Here is a 15,488-nt window from a genome sequence, read left to right on the forward strand (position 1 = left end):
ATGGCTATCGGGATGTTAAGAGCATTCCATGGAATATAACAAAAAGTGTTTCTGAAGTGAATTACATACCCCACCTTTAAGTACAGTACTTGAGTAAATGTACCATACTGAACACCACTGGTGATGAGGTCTACTATAAAATCAGCATTTCTCACATCATGGACTCCAGAGTGGGCTTGCCAGCAAATAAAACCATGTGATGGCTCCACCATGTTCACTTGTGTCCACAGTATGTAGCCTATGTCCCTGTCATGTTCCATCAAAGCAGCTGCATAAATAAATGTTGGGAAACACAACTGTCATCACCTGTCCAACACTGTGGGAAGAAAAGGAACTCCGGACATGAGCCAGACTTTACATTACATTTAATAGAGCCGATGCTTTTATCTAAAGCAACTTGCAATAAGTGCAATCGACCACAAGGAGAGCAACTTAAATAGCAAATATCCTGCAAGTACATTAGTTTGCAAATCATTTAAAATGATTGGGCATTGGCTTGAAATAAGCAGTGTTTGAAGAAGGACTCAGATCCTTGACTTAAATAAAAGTACAAACACTATGTCACGGTGGCTGAGAAGTGCAAACGACAATTACAAAGTGTGAAACACTTTAACAAAGCTTGAGACAAATTTATATTTTATAAAACAAAATTACATTAGCAAAGCACTTTTACAAGAACTGAGACAAATGTACAAGTCCCGAAACACTTTAACATTTGCCGAAACACTTTAACAAACAAGAGAATAAAAACAGAAAGGGAATGTCCATCATACCAGAAGTGACTTGCAAGTGATTGACAAAAAACTTAAGTTTGTTTTGGCGGATAGACCTATGGATGGTACGAGTGTGCTTATGGTCGTTAAACATGTTTTGTCCATTCTGTGGAAACCACCTGGGCCAAGTGACACGGTTTTGTTCATCACGATATACTTTCTCGTGCGCAAGAAATATGTTTACCGGTTCGCCAAGTAGGAAGTGGAGCTGTGCCTTCACTGTGTTTACCTTCATTAGAACAGCTAAAGAGTGACTGCAGGCTGCTTCATTTTAAACACACACACACACCTCTACACACATTGAACTGCCCGATTATTACGCCTTATTATTCGTGTGTGTGTGTGTGTGTGACACTGGCATTTGTTTTCAGAAGATATTAAGATACTGTCGTCCGTTCCGGTACTGTGGTCAAATCAGCATCTCTCCATTTTTGAGTGTGCAATTAATCACAAAAAAACATTAAACAATGCACATATATTTTATTTATTTTATCTGCACTTTGGGTCCCTTTATTACCATAAGCATACACACAATTCTATTCACCAACATATTGTTGGTTTTGTTGTTGGTGCTGAACAATACGTGTAAATATCATAAATGTGTGTTCACCAAAGAGCTAACATTCAGCAATATTCTAAAATCAAAGGGAGAAATCCCATAGCACCCCCTTGTGATGCGCACTTCCTGGTCGGCCTACAAAAATACATCATCACTGCACTCTATGGGAACAACCTGAAAGTATGTTTTGCTTTTCTCTCCACAGGATGAGGACATAGTGGAAGTTCAGTGTGGAGCACGGAGGAGCAGAAGCCCACAGAGGGGGGGGGGGCGTGCCACGTGCCACTCACAGCTCAGCCTGAGCCCTCTGCTGCGTAGATGGAGGGGCTCCACTGGGTGCAGCACCACTGGAGGCAGCTGCTGGGGAGACATTCAGGGAGGGGCTGGACCTCTGCCCCTGCTGGACCACCAGAGAAGACATCCCAGGAGGCCCATGGTTCTCCGCAGGCAGTCAGTCGGAAACAGAGAACAGTGTTTGCCCGCCATGGGCCCCACCCCCAGGAGTATGAAGCGACCTCCAGGGGCTACATGGGCAACGCCATCCGCTCCTCCAAGTACACCCTGCTGACTTTCATCCCCATGAACCTGTTCCAGCAGTTCCACAGGTCAGAGCTTCACTCGTGTGTACTGCCTACATTTGGTGAACAGAATTTCGTTTAATTTGCTTAAACACACACATAAAGACCAGTCACGTGCACCTTATACGAGAGCACCTAACAGTATAATTGTATTGGTCCCTTAGAAGAGTGGTTCTCAAAGTGGGGTCCGCGACCCCCAGGGGGTCCGTGGCACTCTGCCAGGGGGTCCGTGAAAAGTTTTCAGATTCATTAATTTAAAAAAAACTTCTTTTTTTTTTCTTTTTTTACAAAAGGCTAATAATATTTTATTTTTTTAATCTAAAATAGTTCATAGACTACGTTCTAGTCTAACAAATCTATACATTTAAAAATCAAGCGCGTCACCCGTTACCGTGGAAACAACAATAACTGGTACGTCAGTCAGAGAGTGCCGCTGCTAGCATCATAGAGATATAACACGGGTAGCATACTACAAAGATGGACAGATTTTTAAAACGACCGGTTACGGCTACAAATGAAGTAAATGAAAAACAAAAAACAAAAGTAAGGAAATACGATGAGGAGTATCTCCAATATGGATTTATTGAAGTGGAAGGGAAACCGAAATGTCTGATATGCCTGCGGTGTCTTGCCAATGAGGCAATGAAGCCTGCCAAATTGAAGAGGCACCTCGAGACCAAGCATCCAGATTATGTAAAAAAAGACCGGGCTTTTTTTTAGAGGAAGGGCGAGGACTACCGCCAGAAACAACAACGGATGGTTAATGTTACGTCTGTTTCTGCTAAATCGCAGCGGGCCTCCTACCTGGTAGCGCAGAGGTTTGCTAAGGCGCGAAAGCCCCACACAATAGCGGAGGAACTGCTGCTCCCTGCTGCGGTGGATCTGTGTGAGGTGATGGTGGGGAAAGATGCGGCTGCCAAATTGAGAAGTGTACCTCTGTCAAATGACACCATCAGACGACGAATTGAGGACATGTCTGCTGATATCAAATCACAACTGCTGGAAAGACTGAGAGGGTCTACATTTGCGGTTCAATTGGATGAGTCCACTGATGTGTCCGGCTCTGCGCAGCTCATCGCGCTGGTTCGCTACCCGTGGGAAGGAAGGATTCAGGAAGATTTTTTATTTTGTCAAGAGTTGACGGGGCGAGCAACAGCTGAGGAGATTTTCAATGTTATAGATATGTTCATGGAGACTGGCAATGTGAGTTGGGAGAATTGCATTGCGATTTGCACGGATGGGGCAGATGCCATGACCGGACGCAAGACTGGGGTGGTTGCTCGTGCCAAGGAGCGGAATCCAATGATGATAGCTACCCACTGCATGCTGCACAGGCAGGCTCTGGCGTCAAAATCATTGAGTCCTGAGCTACAGTCCGTTCTCAGCACGGTGGTATCTGTGGTCAACCACATCAAGTGTAAGCCACTGCAGTCCCATTTATTCGGCCAGCTCTGCAGGGAGATGGGCGAAGGACAGGACACCCTGCTGTTCCATTCAGAGGTGCGTTGGCTCTCCCGTGGAAAAGTGCTACAGCGGGTGTACGAAGTGCGCTCAGAGCTGTGTGAGTTCATCCAGAATGACAAGCCAACCACTGCAGCACTCTTCTCGGACCCCGAATGGATCGCACAGCTTGCCTACCTCGCAGATGTGTTCAACTTATTGAACGATCTCAGTTTGTCCGTTCAAGGCAGATATGCCTCTATCCTGGAGGTAAGCGACAAAATCAAGTCATTCCGTGCCAAAACAGCGATCTGGAGAAGGCGGGTGCAAAATGGCATTTCAGACATGTTCCCCCAACTCACAGAGTTTTTGGACACAAACCAAATACCAGCTGAGATTGTGAAAAATACAATCGGTTCGCATCTTGCCTCCCTTGGTGACTATTTCAATGACTATTTCACTGACGTTGACACCGATGCCTGGGACTGGTTGCGCGACCCCTTCGTTGCCCATACATCAGCACGGGGTCTCAGTGGAAAAGCAGAGGAGGAGCTGCTGGACCTGGCATGCGACGGGACGCTGAGAATCCGGTTCGGCCAAGGGGGGCATGTGGACTTTTGGCCTTCGGTTGAACAGGAGTATCCGGAAATCGCTGCTGTTGCCATGCGGGTGGAAGTGGAGAACGACCTACGTGTATGCCTCTCATCTACTTCTCCAAGGATGGAGTGTATTGCCCACTGTATTACACATGTGTTGCCACTTGTGTGTGAGTACATTTTAATGTAGCATGGTAAATTCATGTCACAAAAAAGCGTGTGTGTGTGTGTGTGTGTGTGTGTGTGTGTGTGTGTGTGTGTGTGTGTGTGTGTGTGTGTGTGTGTGTGTGTGTGTGTGTGTGTGTGTGTGTGTGTGTGTGTGTGTGTGTGTGTGTGTGTGTGTGTGTGTGTGTGTGTGTGTGTGTGTGTGTGTGTGTGTGTGTGTGTGTGTGTGTGTGTGTGTGTGTGTGTGTGTGTGTGTGTGTGTGTGTGTGTTCCCTTTGATATTTTGTTTAGGTACAGTGTTACTTGCAGCTAATTGATTGATTGTTTTATGGGTATTCTGTGTTGAGATGGTGCAAATATTTTTAATACATATCTAATATCTTTCTAATACATTTTTCTTGTGTTGTTCTTTCACATAACTAAGACTATAGAAGTGTAAAAAATAGGCTACGTCAGATTATTCAGATAAGTCAAGTCAATTTTAATTTATATAGCCCAAAATCACAAATCAGAATGAGGGGGTCCTTGGTGTATTCTCTATCTTGTAAGGGGTCCTTGGCTGCAAAACAATTGAGAACCTCTGCCTTAGAATGCCCACACCCTGCGCCCTGATCTCTCACTCTCGTTTTAAACACAATCATAAACAACATTTTAATCATGGAAGTGACATATTTGAATTGTTATTGTATTCTGAGGTGCCTCATTTGTAAAAGAATCAGAATCAGATTACCTTTATTAGTCCCACAGAGGGGACATTTACAAATGAAAGCTATATATAGAGTGTATAGGCTTTGTAAAGTACAGAATGTACTGTATATAGGCTCTAGGCAGAGTGTATATAGGATGTATGTAGATTGTATAAATGCTTTATATAGAGTGTTTATAGACTATATATAGTGTTTTTGAGCTATGTAAAGAATGTAGTCTGATAAACATAAAATATTTGTAGGCTGTGTATAGAATGTATATAGTCTAGATTTTCATTTGACAGTTGCAAAGAATTGGCATACCCACAGCTCCATATTTCAATGAGTAGAATTATGTTAATGGTAATAATGCCCTGAAAACAGCAAAGACCATTTATGGCAGTCAACCTAAATATAGAGGCAGTCATTTCCAAGATGAATTAGTTTTAATGCAATATTATGTTTCACACATATTGGTGTCTGTTGAAAAAATAAAAAAATGTCATGGTTAGTATCATAACTATGAAACTATGTCCATTTATTTCTCCTAAATGTTAATTGAAAAATGTGGTTGCCTTAACATGTACTTTTCACTCGGTTGTACTTAGCTCAACCCTCTTGTGTTACTGCTGCTTACAAAAATACAAGAAGGCAACGGCAGGAAACCTCAATGCCAATGGCTATAACACCAAACGTGAGGCTTCAAAAATGTCCCCAACCCAATAGGTGACGACACAGTCACTACATCCACTTCTTACAGCCTCTGATACAGGGATAATAGACGAGTCTAGGCAATGAAAACTAATATTATGTTGGATTGCTAGGCTTCCAGTAGGCTATAGACAACTTTACAAACATGCTCAATGAAATGCAAAGGGGTTTTCATCTTTGGTGTCACAGAAATACTCAAATTAGTTACTTTTCTCAGAAGGTAATGCTAACCTTTTAAATGAACATGTATCTTAAAGTGACTTTCAGCTCCAATTCCATTTTGCGTGTGGAGCCGAAATGCTTCCTTGCAAAGATGGTTTCCTGCTGGAAGATTCCATACATTTTCTTAGGTGTTTTCTGTTCCAGAATGTATTGCTTGTTTGTTTGGATTAGTTTCATGTGTGGACCTTGGAATTGGGGTAAAAAGGGCTAGATAAGCCTATTAGTCCACAGTTTTTTGAATGCCACATCTTAGGTCCATCAATTACAAATTTGAGTTGAGATATTTCAGTACAAACCACAAAAACTGACAGACACATAGGAAATATATTGTGGAACACCAATGGAAAGTCTAGGAGCAAATGGTTGCATTTCCACTAAATACTAATTAGCTGCTTTGGTCTTCCTTTGTAGGGCTGCCAACCTCTATTTCCTGTTCCTGGTGTTACTGAACTGGGTGCCAGTGGTTGAAGCCTTTCAGAAAGAAATCACCATGATTCCTCTGCTGGTGGTTATCACTGTAATCGGCATCAAGGACGCCCTGGAAGACTTCAGATGCTACCTGTTTGACAAGAAGGTCAACAACAATGTGGTGCGAGTGTTTTGTGGGTAAGTCAGCCTCTTTAGCTGAAATGTTCTGACTTGTGAACATGTCTGTGAGGCTGTGATACCATAAACTGGTATGAAAAATTATTGAACTTCATCATATTACCCAACTTATATAAAGTACATAGTATGCAGAGTGACTAGCTTAGCATCAGAACTTCAAGGAGTTCACAGCTGCATGATAAGTAAAATTGCTGAGTGAACCACAGCTTAACTGGATAATGATGGGCTTGTCTTATTGGCTCTGCTCCAAACAGTTGATTCAGAAAATGTTCAGTTGCCATATTATATTATTATAATTCTTTTTTTTAGCTCAATAAACACATATAGTATTTTAAAGGACAATTCCTGTATAGATCACCGGAAGTTGGCTAGAGGGGACGCTGGCGTGTTTTTCGCCGCTCTTTTTGCCGACGCTTATTCCTCGTGTCCATCACTCCCTGCCATCAATTATTTTTCGCATACACAGCGAAAAGATTGTTCTGCTCTGGTTTTGTGTTTCTGCCATACTCCGTTGCACAGCCGATTATGTTTGGCTGCTGTTTAGCTCCTAGCCTCTGCCGTCCTGCCATTAGAAAAACGAGCTCACCGTTGTGCTCTGCTATCCGTGGAATCCCCGCTCCGGAATACCCCGACTGGGCTCCCCTTTGCCCCGCTCCCAGGACTATCCACGAACCCTCCCTCAGTCCTGCCATCTCAACTGGGGTGTTTTCCATCACCGCTGCTGAGGTTTGAGGTCCGGTTTCTACCAGGCTAATGCTGCTAGCTGCTAGCTGACTCGCTGTTCTTCCCACATGCCCTACCCCGGAACCTGTGGTCTTCAGACACTGGTCCCCCGCACCAACCTGTGAACCTTCGGGTACAGAGCCTTCAGTATGGCAGCCCCCACTCTCTGGAATGCTCTCTCTGCGGAGATCCACAACATCCCCACACTTGACGCCTAGACAAGGGCCCTCAAGTCCCATACGTCTGCCAAGGCCTTGTGTTGTTTTGTCTGTCTGACTGGTTTTCTGACTGCCTTTTGTTTTTGTTATGTTTGTTTCCAATCCTGTTTTTCTTGTAAAGCGACCTTGGGTCTCATGAAAAGCGCTATATAAATCCAAGTTATTATTATTATTATTATTTGTTACAGGACCAGGGCACCAACAGAAGGATTGCTTTATTTGGTTGGAATATTGGCCACTTTAACCATTTCATGACCTCAGATATATCTTCGTTTATTGACCACTCCTGGATAGTTTGGTTAAAATAGAAGCTATTCTTGTTGATATTATGTGATTTTAATAGTTATTTAAACCAAACAACAATTGAGTGTTTCGTTACAACCCATATGAACATCTTCTGATCTTTATGAGGAGGACATTGTTTCGTTACAAATAGTTTTTACCAAAAAGAGCCACATTTCGTTGTTATGGTGGCCACAGTTAAAAGACACACAGAGAGTGTTTTAGTATTCTAACCCTTGAGTGGGACATGCACACTCCAGTGTTTGTTGTTACAGTCTTTTCCTTTGCAAACACCCTGAACACTCCCTCTTTTACATATGTGCCTTCTTCCTGGACTGGAAATAATGCTGCCAGTAATCCAGGCAGCGATTACAACACAGCAACATCTTCCTTGTGCCTTTTTCAGCCTGTCCTCCTACAAAAAACGACCATATAGGCCGATTGTTCATGCCCTTTTTACGACCCAGAGACACGTTTTAAAGTGTATGTTGTTTCTTACACGACCACTAGAGGTGCTCTAGTGGTCGTGTAAGAAACAACATGCTCCCGGCCAGTTCATTGCAAACACTCCGGAGGGACGTTTATTCACAAATAACCCTCTCTGGAAAATCCTAAATTGGGGAATAGTTTGGCCATTAAAATGCTTTTTGATTCGATTTCTGGCGAGAAGTGTATATTGTACTCTTAGAATCCACGTCCAGTCGATGTGTGTATAGTTTGATAGATATTGCGAAGATGATTTGAGGTCTCACCAGGATAACGTGCATGCAGCTTCCATGTAAAGTTAGCGTGGGTGAAAACAGTTTTTCTGGTCTCGAAGTTTTCATAATAAAACCGGATATATTCCCCTCACTGTCAAATGATTACACAGTGATATATGCATTACTCATCCACTAAAAAACATCAGTTTATCCTTGGTAATTACACAATATTGATTGGTTTGAATTGTGTACAATGCTTTTGTGTTTTTAACCTTCGATTCAGAGAAACAAATAGTTTTTTTTGGAGTTTAGACACTACACTACCCAGAATCCCCAGCTATCGTTTGGGACTACAACATCCGCCTTGCTTTACAAACCCCATGATTAGTCACCAAGCCCTGTGATTGGATGTTGGAGTGGCAGTGCGACAAAGTTACGCTGAGCGTCACAGCTCTATGAAATGGAATGGAACCCCCCCCCCCCCCCCATAACTACACATGCACAACATATTGTGTGTTTCGCAACACGTCTTCGTATTTCCCACATTTAGAAGTTGCCAGTATTAAACTGCGTACACCCTGGAGGTTTAGGGGATACGAAACACAGTGGTGTTATCAAATTTAAAACATATAATTAATAAATGGGTGAATTAATATACCCACATGCCAGCTAAGGTCAGAAGAGCTTTATTTAACAGCTGGTCTTATGTCTGTGACCCCTCCTGTTGTCAATTGATAATCCTGAAACATGTACTTGTCAAGGTTCAGAGGCAAATTTTGAAAATATGGCAATAGCCATCGATCATCTTAAGATAAGATAAGATATACTTTATTGATCCCAAGTTGGGAAATGTTTTTGTTACAGCAGCATACTACAATTCAGAGGTTAACCTGGTATTTTTACTCCACTACATTTATTTTAGTTACTTTGCAGATTCTGATTAATGATGTGAAGTATAAACAACCCTTAAATCAGACTTTAGTTTCACCTGAGTAAAATTCAGGGAAGGTGATTGTCAAGTGCCAAAATAAACGATGCAATATATTGGGCGTTAAGTACTTTGTCAGACTTCATATTTATCCGTGTAAAACCCCAACGTTTTTTTCTTATTCAAAAGAAGACCTTAACTTAAAGTATTCTTTAATGTTTAAATAAAGCTTTATTAGTTTGTCTGTTTTGCACATCCTCCTACTTTGGATGTCCTGCACTAAACTGTTTTATTGTAGAGATCACTACAGTATCTTTTTGATATTTTCAATTTTGTATCTAGGCTACTCTTAATATTTAAATGTTTTCATCAAATGAAACGTATTCAACAACAAAATTCAATAACGTGCTTTAACCACTAGGCGGTGCGGGTTAAAAAACCAGTGGTGTAGTTAATAAAACATAATAATATCAAACATAATATGACTATTAACTTTATTGTGAAATTAAAACAGAACGGTAAAGGAAAATACGGTTTCAGTCTCTCGATTTGAAGCTTATGCATTGTACCATGAACCTGTATAGACCTGTAACAGTCAAATGCATGAGGAGTTGGAAAGGTAGTAAATAATATCTTTAAAAACTACAAAAAAATCCCTTTCTATCAGCTGTGCACCGTTATGGTCTAAATATAACCTATCCACCAATTGGATCAATTATAAAAATCAGCCGAATTAGTGTTGATAATGCAAGGAGACTTATTGTGTGAAAAGAAATGGAAGATGTTGTTTAATTGCTTATATATTTATGATCCACGTCACGTATTCAGTTTTGGCGGCATTTCTTACAGTTTGTCAAAAGGTCTTCTGATCAGGGCTCTATAAATAAATATATACGGCAGATATGTAATATTTAATGCAGCCGAACCGTGTATTACAATGACGTTATGTGATGACTTCCAAAGAGAAAAGCAAGAACACTCGGAATAAAGTATTTTATTTAAAAACATGTTTTTCCGATTTCATAACATGTCGGAATATGAACACCATATCCCGACATGCATTGCGGCTAAAACAATCGATGTTTTAGCCTATTAAAACCTCTGAAAAAAGAAAGGTGTCAGAATCGAAAGAGAAAAACCGTATGGAAAAAACACAAAAGCATTGTACACAATTTAAACCAATAAATGTTGTATAATTAACAAGGATAAACTGATGTTTTTTAGTTGATGAGTACTGCAGATATCACTGTTAAATCATTTGATCATTGGTTTTATTTTGAAAACGTCGAGACCGGAAATTTCAACCCGTAACTTTACATGGAGGCTGCCGCATACCTCAAATGATCTTCATAATATTTATCAAACTATAGATCCTACATATCGACTGGACGTGGATTCTAAAAGTACAATATACACTTCTCGCTAGAAATCTAATCAAAAAGCGTTTTAATGGCCAAACTATCCTAAAATTTTGAATTTTACAGAGAGGGTTATTTGTGAACAAACGACCATCTGTAACGTTTGCATTCAACGGGAGCACTAGATGGCGGAAACTTTCAAACGTAATTATAGGACGTATTAAGCGCTTGACCAATCGACCTATTTGGTCGTAATAAGGGCCTGAACAATCGGCCCATTTGGTCGTATGAGTTGGATGACTTGTTGGCCTTTTTCGTATCAGTTCAAAGAGCGGTCTTTACAGTATGTTAGAATGTATATAATATACTATCAGGAAGACGTATCCAACCATTCTGTTCAATTTCACTGGACATATTAATCTGTCAACTCAATCTTGAAGGATCGTCTGAAAATAAGAGACCGCACAATCTCTTCTGCTGCTCCCTCTTGCTCCTATATTTGATTACACAATCCGTCTTTTGAGGCCGTTGTAAAGCTTGGACCTTGAGTTTGTTTACAGCCCTTTGAGGAGGAGCGAAGTAATCTGCCATCGAGGTATTCATTCATCCCTCCCATTCCAAACAGACAGGTCTTTACTTAAGGTGTCAGGAGGATTTATTCCAAATATGACTGGTCTGTTGAAAGAAGGGACGGCATGAATGTGAAAGGAAAGCGACAACGGTTGCAGGCAGGACAGGCTAGTGAAGGATTAAGCAGAACTGAGTCCAATGGAGCAGTGACCTCATGTATAGCTTGGAACGTCTTCCTTCTTCCAAGGAGCACCTGCAGAAGCAGAGGACAGTGGTACCTTCCTTCAACGCAGATGAGGAACTGAGTCTACTCTTGAAGTCGTACAAAGGCAACAAGATCCGTACCTCAAAGTATTCCTTCCTCTCCTTCCTGCCGAAGAACCTGTTTGAGCAGCTCCATCGTGCTGCCAATGTCTACTTCATCTTCCTCGCTGCTCTCAACTTTGTTCCCGTGGTGAAGGCCTTCCAGCCAGAGATCGCTGTGATTCCCATCATACTGGTGCTGGCAGTGACCGCGGTCAAAGATATCTGGGAGGACTACCACAGGTATAAATCGGATCATTCCATCAACAGGCTGCCGTGCCATGTCTACAGCAGGTAGGTTCAATGTTTATTTCTGAAAAGTCTTGATTTGGCAAAACAGAACCTCTAAATGCATGCAGTGCTGACAGAAGTACAAATATGTTTTACTTAGTGTTATCCTCATAATGTACATAAAGTACTCATTATGCAGTATGGCCATTTATTTGATTCAGTATCTTGTATTACACGATTATATTTAGTGATTCCTTAATGTTTACTTCTTTTTAATTTTGCAGTTAATAAATCAAATCAAATGAGGTTTTATTTATATAGCACAAAAATGATTTTTGATCGAGCCAAATACATGCAAATAATAAATAACACATTACTACAGTCGCAAACAGAAGACAATAAATTACAACAGCAAATATAAAAATCAAACACAGGGAAATGTCATGAGTCGTGCTCCGCTCTGACTAGAAGGCCAGGGAGAAGAAGTGAGTTTTTAGTGTTGATTTAAAAACCCCTATAAAGGTGGAGCTAACCAGTTATCTTAGTCCATAATATACTTCATAATTCATCAGTCGATTTGACTGTTAGTTGAATAATATGACCATGCTAAAGTAACTGATCTTTTCAAGTAAGTGTAGCAGAGTAAAAAGTACAGTATTTGCTTTCAAATGTTAGTGGAGTACCAGCACAAAGTAGCATAAAAGTAAAGTGCAAGTATCTCAAAATTGACAGTACTTGAGTAAATGTACTTGGTTACTTCCCACCACTGTGTGCAAGTTACAAGTCCTCTAGTCTATGTTAACAAAATTAGCACAAAAATAAAGTTTTGGCAAAATTGTATTTTACTGTCTTTTTATATTGGTTTACCGTTAGTTCAATCAGGAGAGACGTGATGTATGAAATACATGTTTATTACCGGGACACATCATATGAAGGAATAGTGATTGACGGATTAAAACAAGTAAATTAAATGATGTTTGGCGATTAGGCCCCGGTTTGCAGGATGATCATTCAGGAGGGGAAAACCGCTCCGATGAACCCCCGGGTTTAGACACTGGTGGTGGTGGTAAGTAGTTTGGTCCGGTTTGAAGGGAGAAGGTTTTAGCTTGGCCCTGTATTAGGAGACAGGAGGCGAAGGGGTGGAGGAGGGTTGCGCGTTGACACCTGAAATGACAGCTGACGGAGAGGGAAGAGCAGATTTATAGGGGTTAGCGGGTTCGATGATTGGCTAGCCGGGGAGCAACGCCCCTGATCACTTAATGAGAGAGGAGAGAGTATTGACATGACGTGTAACACCAGAGGATATTGGTCTTCCTGATTGAACTTGCGCTGAGCTACATTTGTCAAAGTGGTAGAAAAATTCTGGGCAAGACTTCCAATAAATGTGCTCTTTGACAATACAAAAAGTCAACAGTCGAATGTGGTCAATTAACTTTTGACAAATGAGAGTAGATTACAGCTGGTAACTGAATACATACCGCCACCTTACAAACCCCTCCCTCAGGTAATAAAGGTAATGTTGACAGGAGGGCATTAAAGAGTCCTCTCTGTAACGCACTGATGTAATGTGCCGTAGAAAATGAACACAAAGAATGTTCTGCCATAATTCCGGGTAAACATTTCTTATTTAATGTTTTCAATGATGTAGGTTCCATTGTATTCATAGAAATTCAACTGCTATTGTATTCAGTCACCAACGGTTACGGTATAATGTTGACGAGGAGGTCAAAATGAAAAGGTATCAGACAATCACAAATCATTAACTATGTCAGTAAAGTGTGTATTAAGGGCAATAACAGTCTAAATTAGTAAACCTACACACTGACATTTTTAAAGCCAATCATCATTTCATTCATATAAATAACAAAATAAATCAAATGACAACATTTTTTAAAGAAGAGAAAATAAACTGACATGGCAACTATCCATCCACGTTACATAAAACATAAGTGGAGCTGAAATCGACCATTTAAAACTAAATACAATTAGACAGTAAAAAGTCAAAAAAGGACAAACTGAGGGAGAAAATCCCCCCCCCCCAACACTCTTATACGATGCATGTTCCTGTTTTTGTAGTCTTTTTTTGTCAATTATAACAAATTCAAATTTATTTCATGTTGTGTATTCTTGAGATACACTTTTGATATATATGTTTTCTACTGTTGATATGTTTATATGTACTGTTTTTTTATTTTATTATATTTTTAACTCATGTAATATCTGTAAATAATTCTCAATGACATAAGATTGCAAAGACCTGCCCGAACAGCTTACACTGTGAGAGTCATATTTAACCACTGATTGTATGTGTGAATAATACCCGTCCAACAAATGGCACTCCTCCCTTTTGGTAAATACCAGCAGGAGCTTTCACCCCATAAGCTTCAGTGGACAAATAGAGTGGAGGAAATAAGTATTTGATCCCTTGCCGATTTTGTTAAGTTCACCCACTTAAGAAATTAACAGTCTATCATTTTAATGGTAGGTTTATTTGAACAGTGAGAGTAAGAATATAAAAAAGAAAATCCAGAAATTTACATTATATACAAGATAAAAATTGATTTGCATTTAACTGAGGGAAATAAGTATTTGATCCCCTAGCAACCAACAATAATTCTGGCTCCCACAGACCAGTTACACAAGTCCTCTTCCTTTAAGAAAGTACTCAGGGACAAGATTGTAGACCTCCACAAGGCTGGGATCGGCTACAAGACCACCAGAAAGCAGCTTGGTGAGGAGGAGACAACTGTTGGTGCCATTATTCAGAAATAAAAGAAACACAAAATGAGCATCAGTCGCCCTCGGTCTGGGGCTCCACACAAGATCTGGCCCCGTGGGGTATTGATGATGATGAGAAAGGTGAGGGGTCGGCCCAGAACTACACAGGAGGAACTTGTTAATGATCTCAAGGCAGCTGGGAGCACAGTCACCGAGAAAACTATTGGTAACACACTACACCATAATGGATCAAACCCTGCAGCACCTGAAGGCCCCCTGCTCAAGAAGAACATGAGAGGCCCGTCTGGAGATTGCCAATGAACATCTGAATGATTCAGAGAAGGTTTCGGAGAAGATGATGAGGTCAGATGAGACCAACATCGAGATATTTGGCATCAACTCGACATGCCCTGTTTGGAGGAAGAGAGATGCTGACTATAACCCCAGAACACCATCCCCACCGTCAGGCATGGAGGTGGAAACATTCTGCTTTGGGGGTGTTTCTCTGCTAAGGGGACAGGACGACTTCCTGCATCGAGGAGAGAATGTATGGGGCCATGTACCGTAAAATCTTGGCCGATAGCCTCCTTCCCTCAGCCAGGACTAGGGATGGGTATCGAGAACCGGTACTAAGTCAGTACCGGTAGCCGATTGAACGGTATCGGTATACCGTTAAGCCGCTGGACAAACGGTGCTGCTATCGTTATATGAGTTACGCTACTTCCTTAGTTTAAACAATTCTGGTTGGTTGGGAATCCTCATCCCGTGTGACGTATCCAGTTTGAGTACCACTCTGATTGGCCACTGTGAATGCCACTCGTCATCTTTCCTAACAGCGCTCTTATTATTGTGAGACTCCCGGTGGCAGACGCAACATCTTGCAAGAAACAGCGTCTCAAGGCTTCTTAACATTTAACAACCTATTAATGATGCATACCCACTTAACGGGAAGAAACTCAGCCAACAGACGATATTAACCATTTGACCTACACGGAACAGAAGTCCAACACCAAGAGTCTAAATCAACACTTAGCGAAAGGGGCTAACAGGGCTAACGGCTACTTTTTCACATAACTGGCAAAAGTGATCTTTTCTACGTCATGTTATCTTCACACACGAC

At 41.1% G+C, this 15,488-nt stretch overlaps 1 protein-coding gene across 1 annotated transcript in view; it reads left to right on the plus strand.

The window, feature by feature from the left end:
* atp10d (ATPase phospholipid transporting 10D) overlaps positions 1–15,488 on the plus strand; it is a 74,741-nt gene that overhangs the window by 2,146 nt on the left and 57,107 nt on the right. The window contains exons 2-7 of the mRNA XM_079692807.1: positions 1,538–1,937; positions 6,142–6,336; positions 6,996–7,062; positions 11,364–11,713; positions 13,920–13,927; positions 14,280–14,381. Coding sequence (XP_079548933.1) covers positions 1,651–1,937; positions 6,142–6,336; positions 6,996–7,062; positions 11,364–11,713; positions 13,920–13,927; positions 14,280–14,381 — 1,009 coding nt within the window. The 5' untranslated portion in view covers positions 1,538–1,650. The remainder of the gene's footprint in view (positions 1–1,537; positions 1,938–6,141; positions 6,337–6,995; positions 7,063–11,363; positions 11,714–13,919; positions 13,928–14,279; positions 14,382–15,488) is intronic.

Source organism: Notothenia rossii, assembly GCF_949606895.1.
Source record: "Notothenia rossii genome assembly, chromosome: 7".
NCBI classification, from domain to species: Eukaryota; Metazoa; Chordata; class Actinopteri; order Perciformes; family Nototheniidae; genus Notothenia; species Notothenia rossii.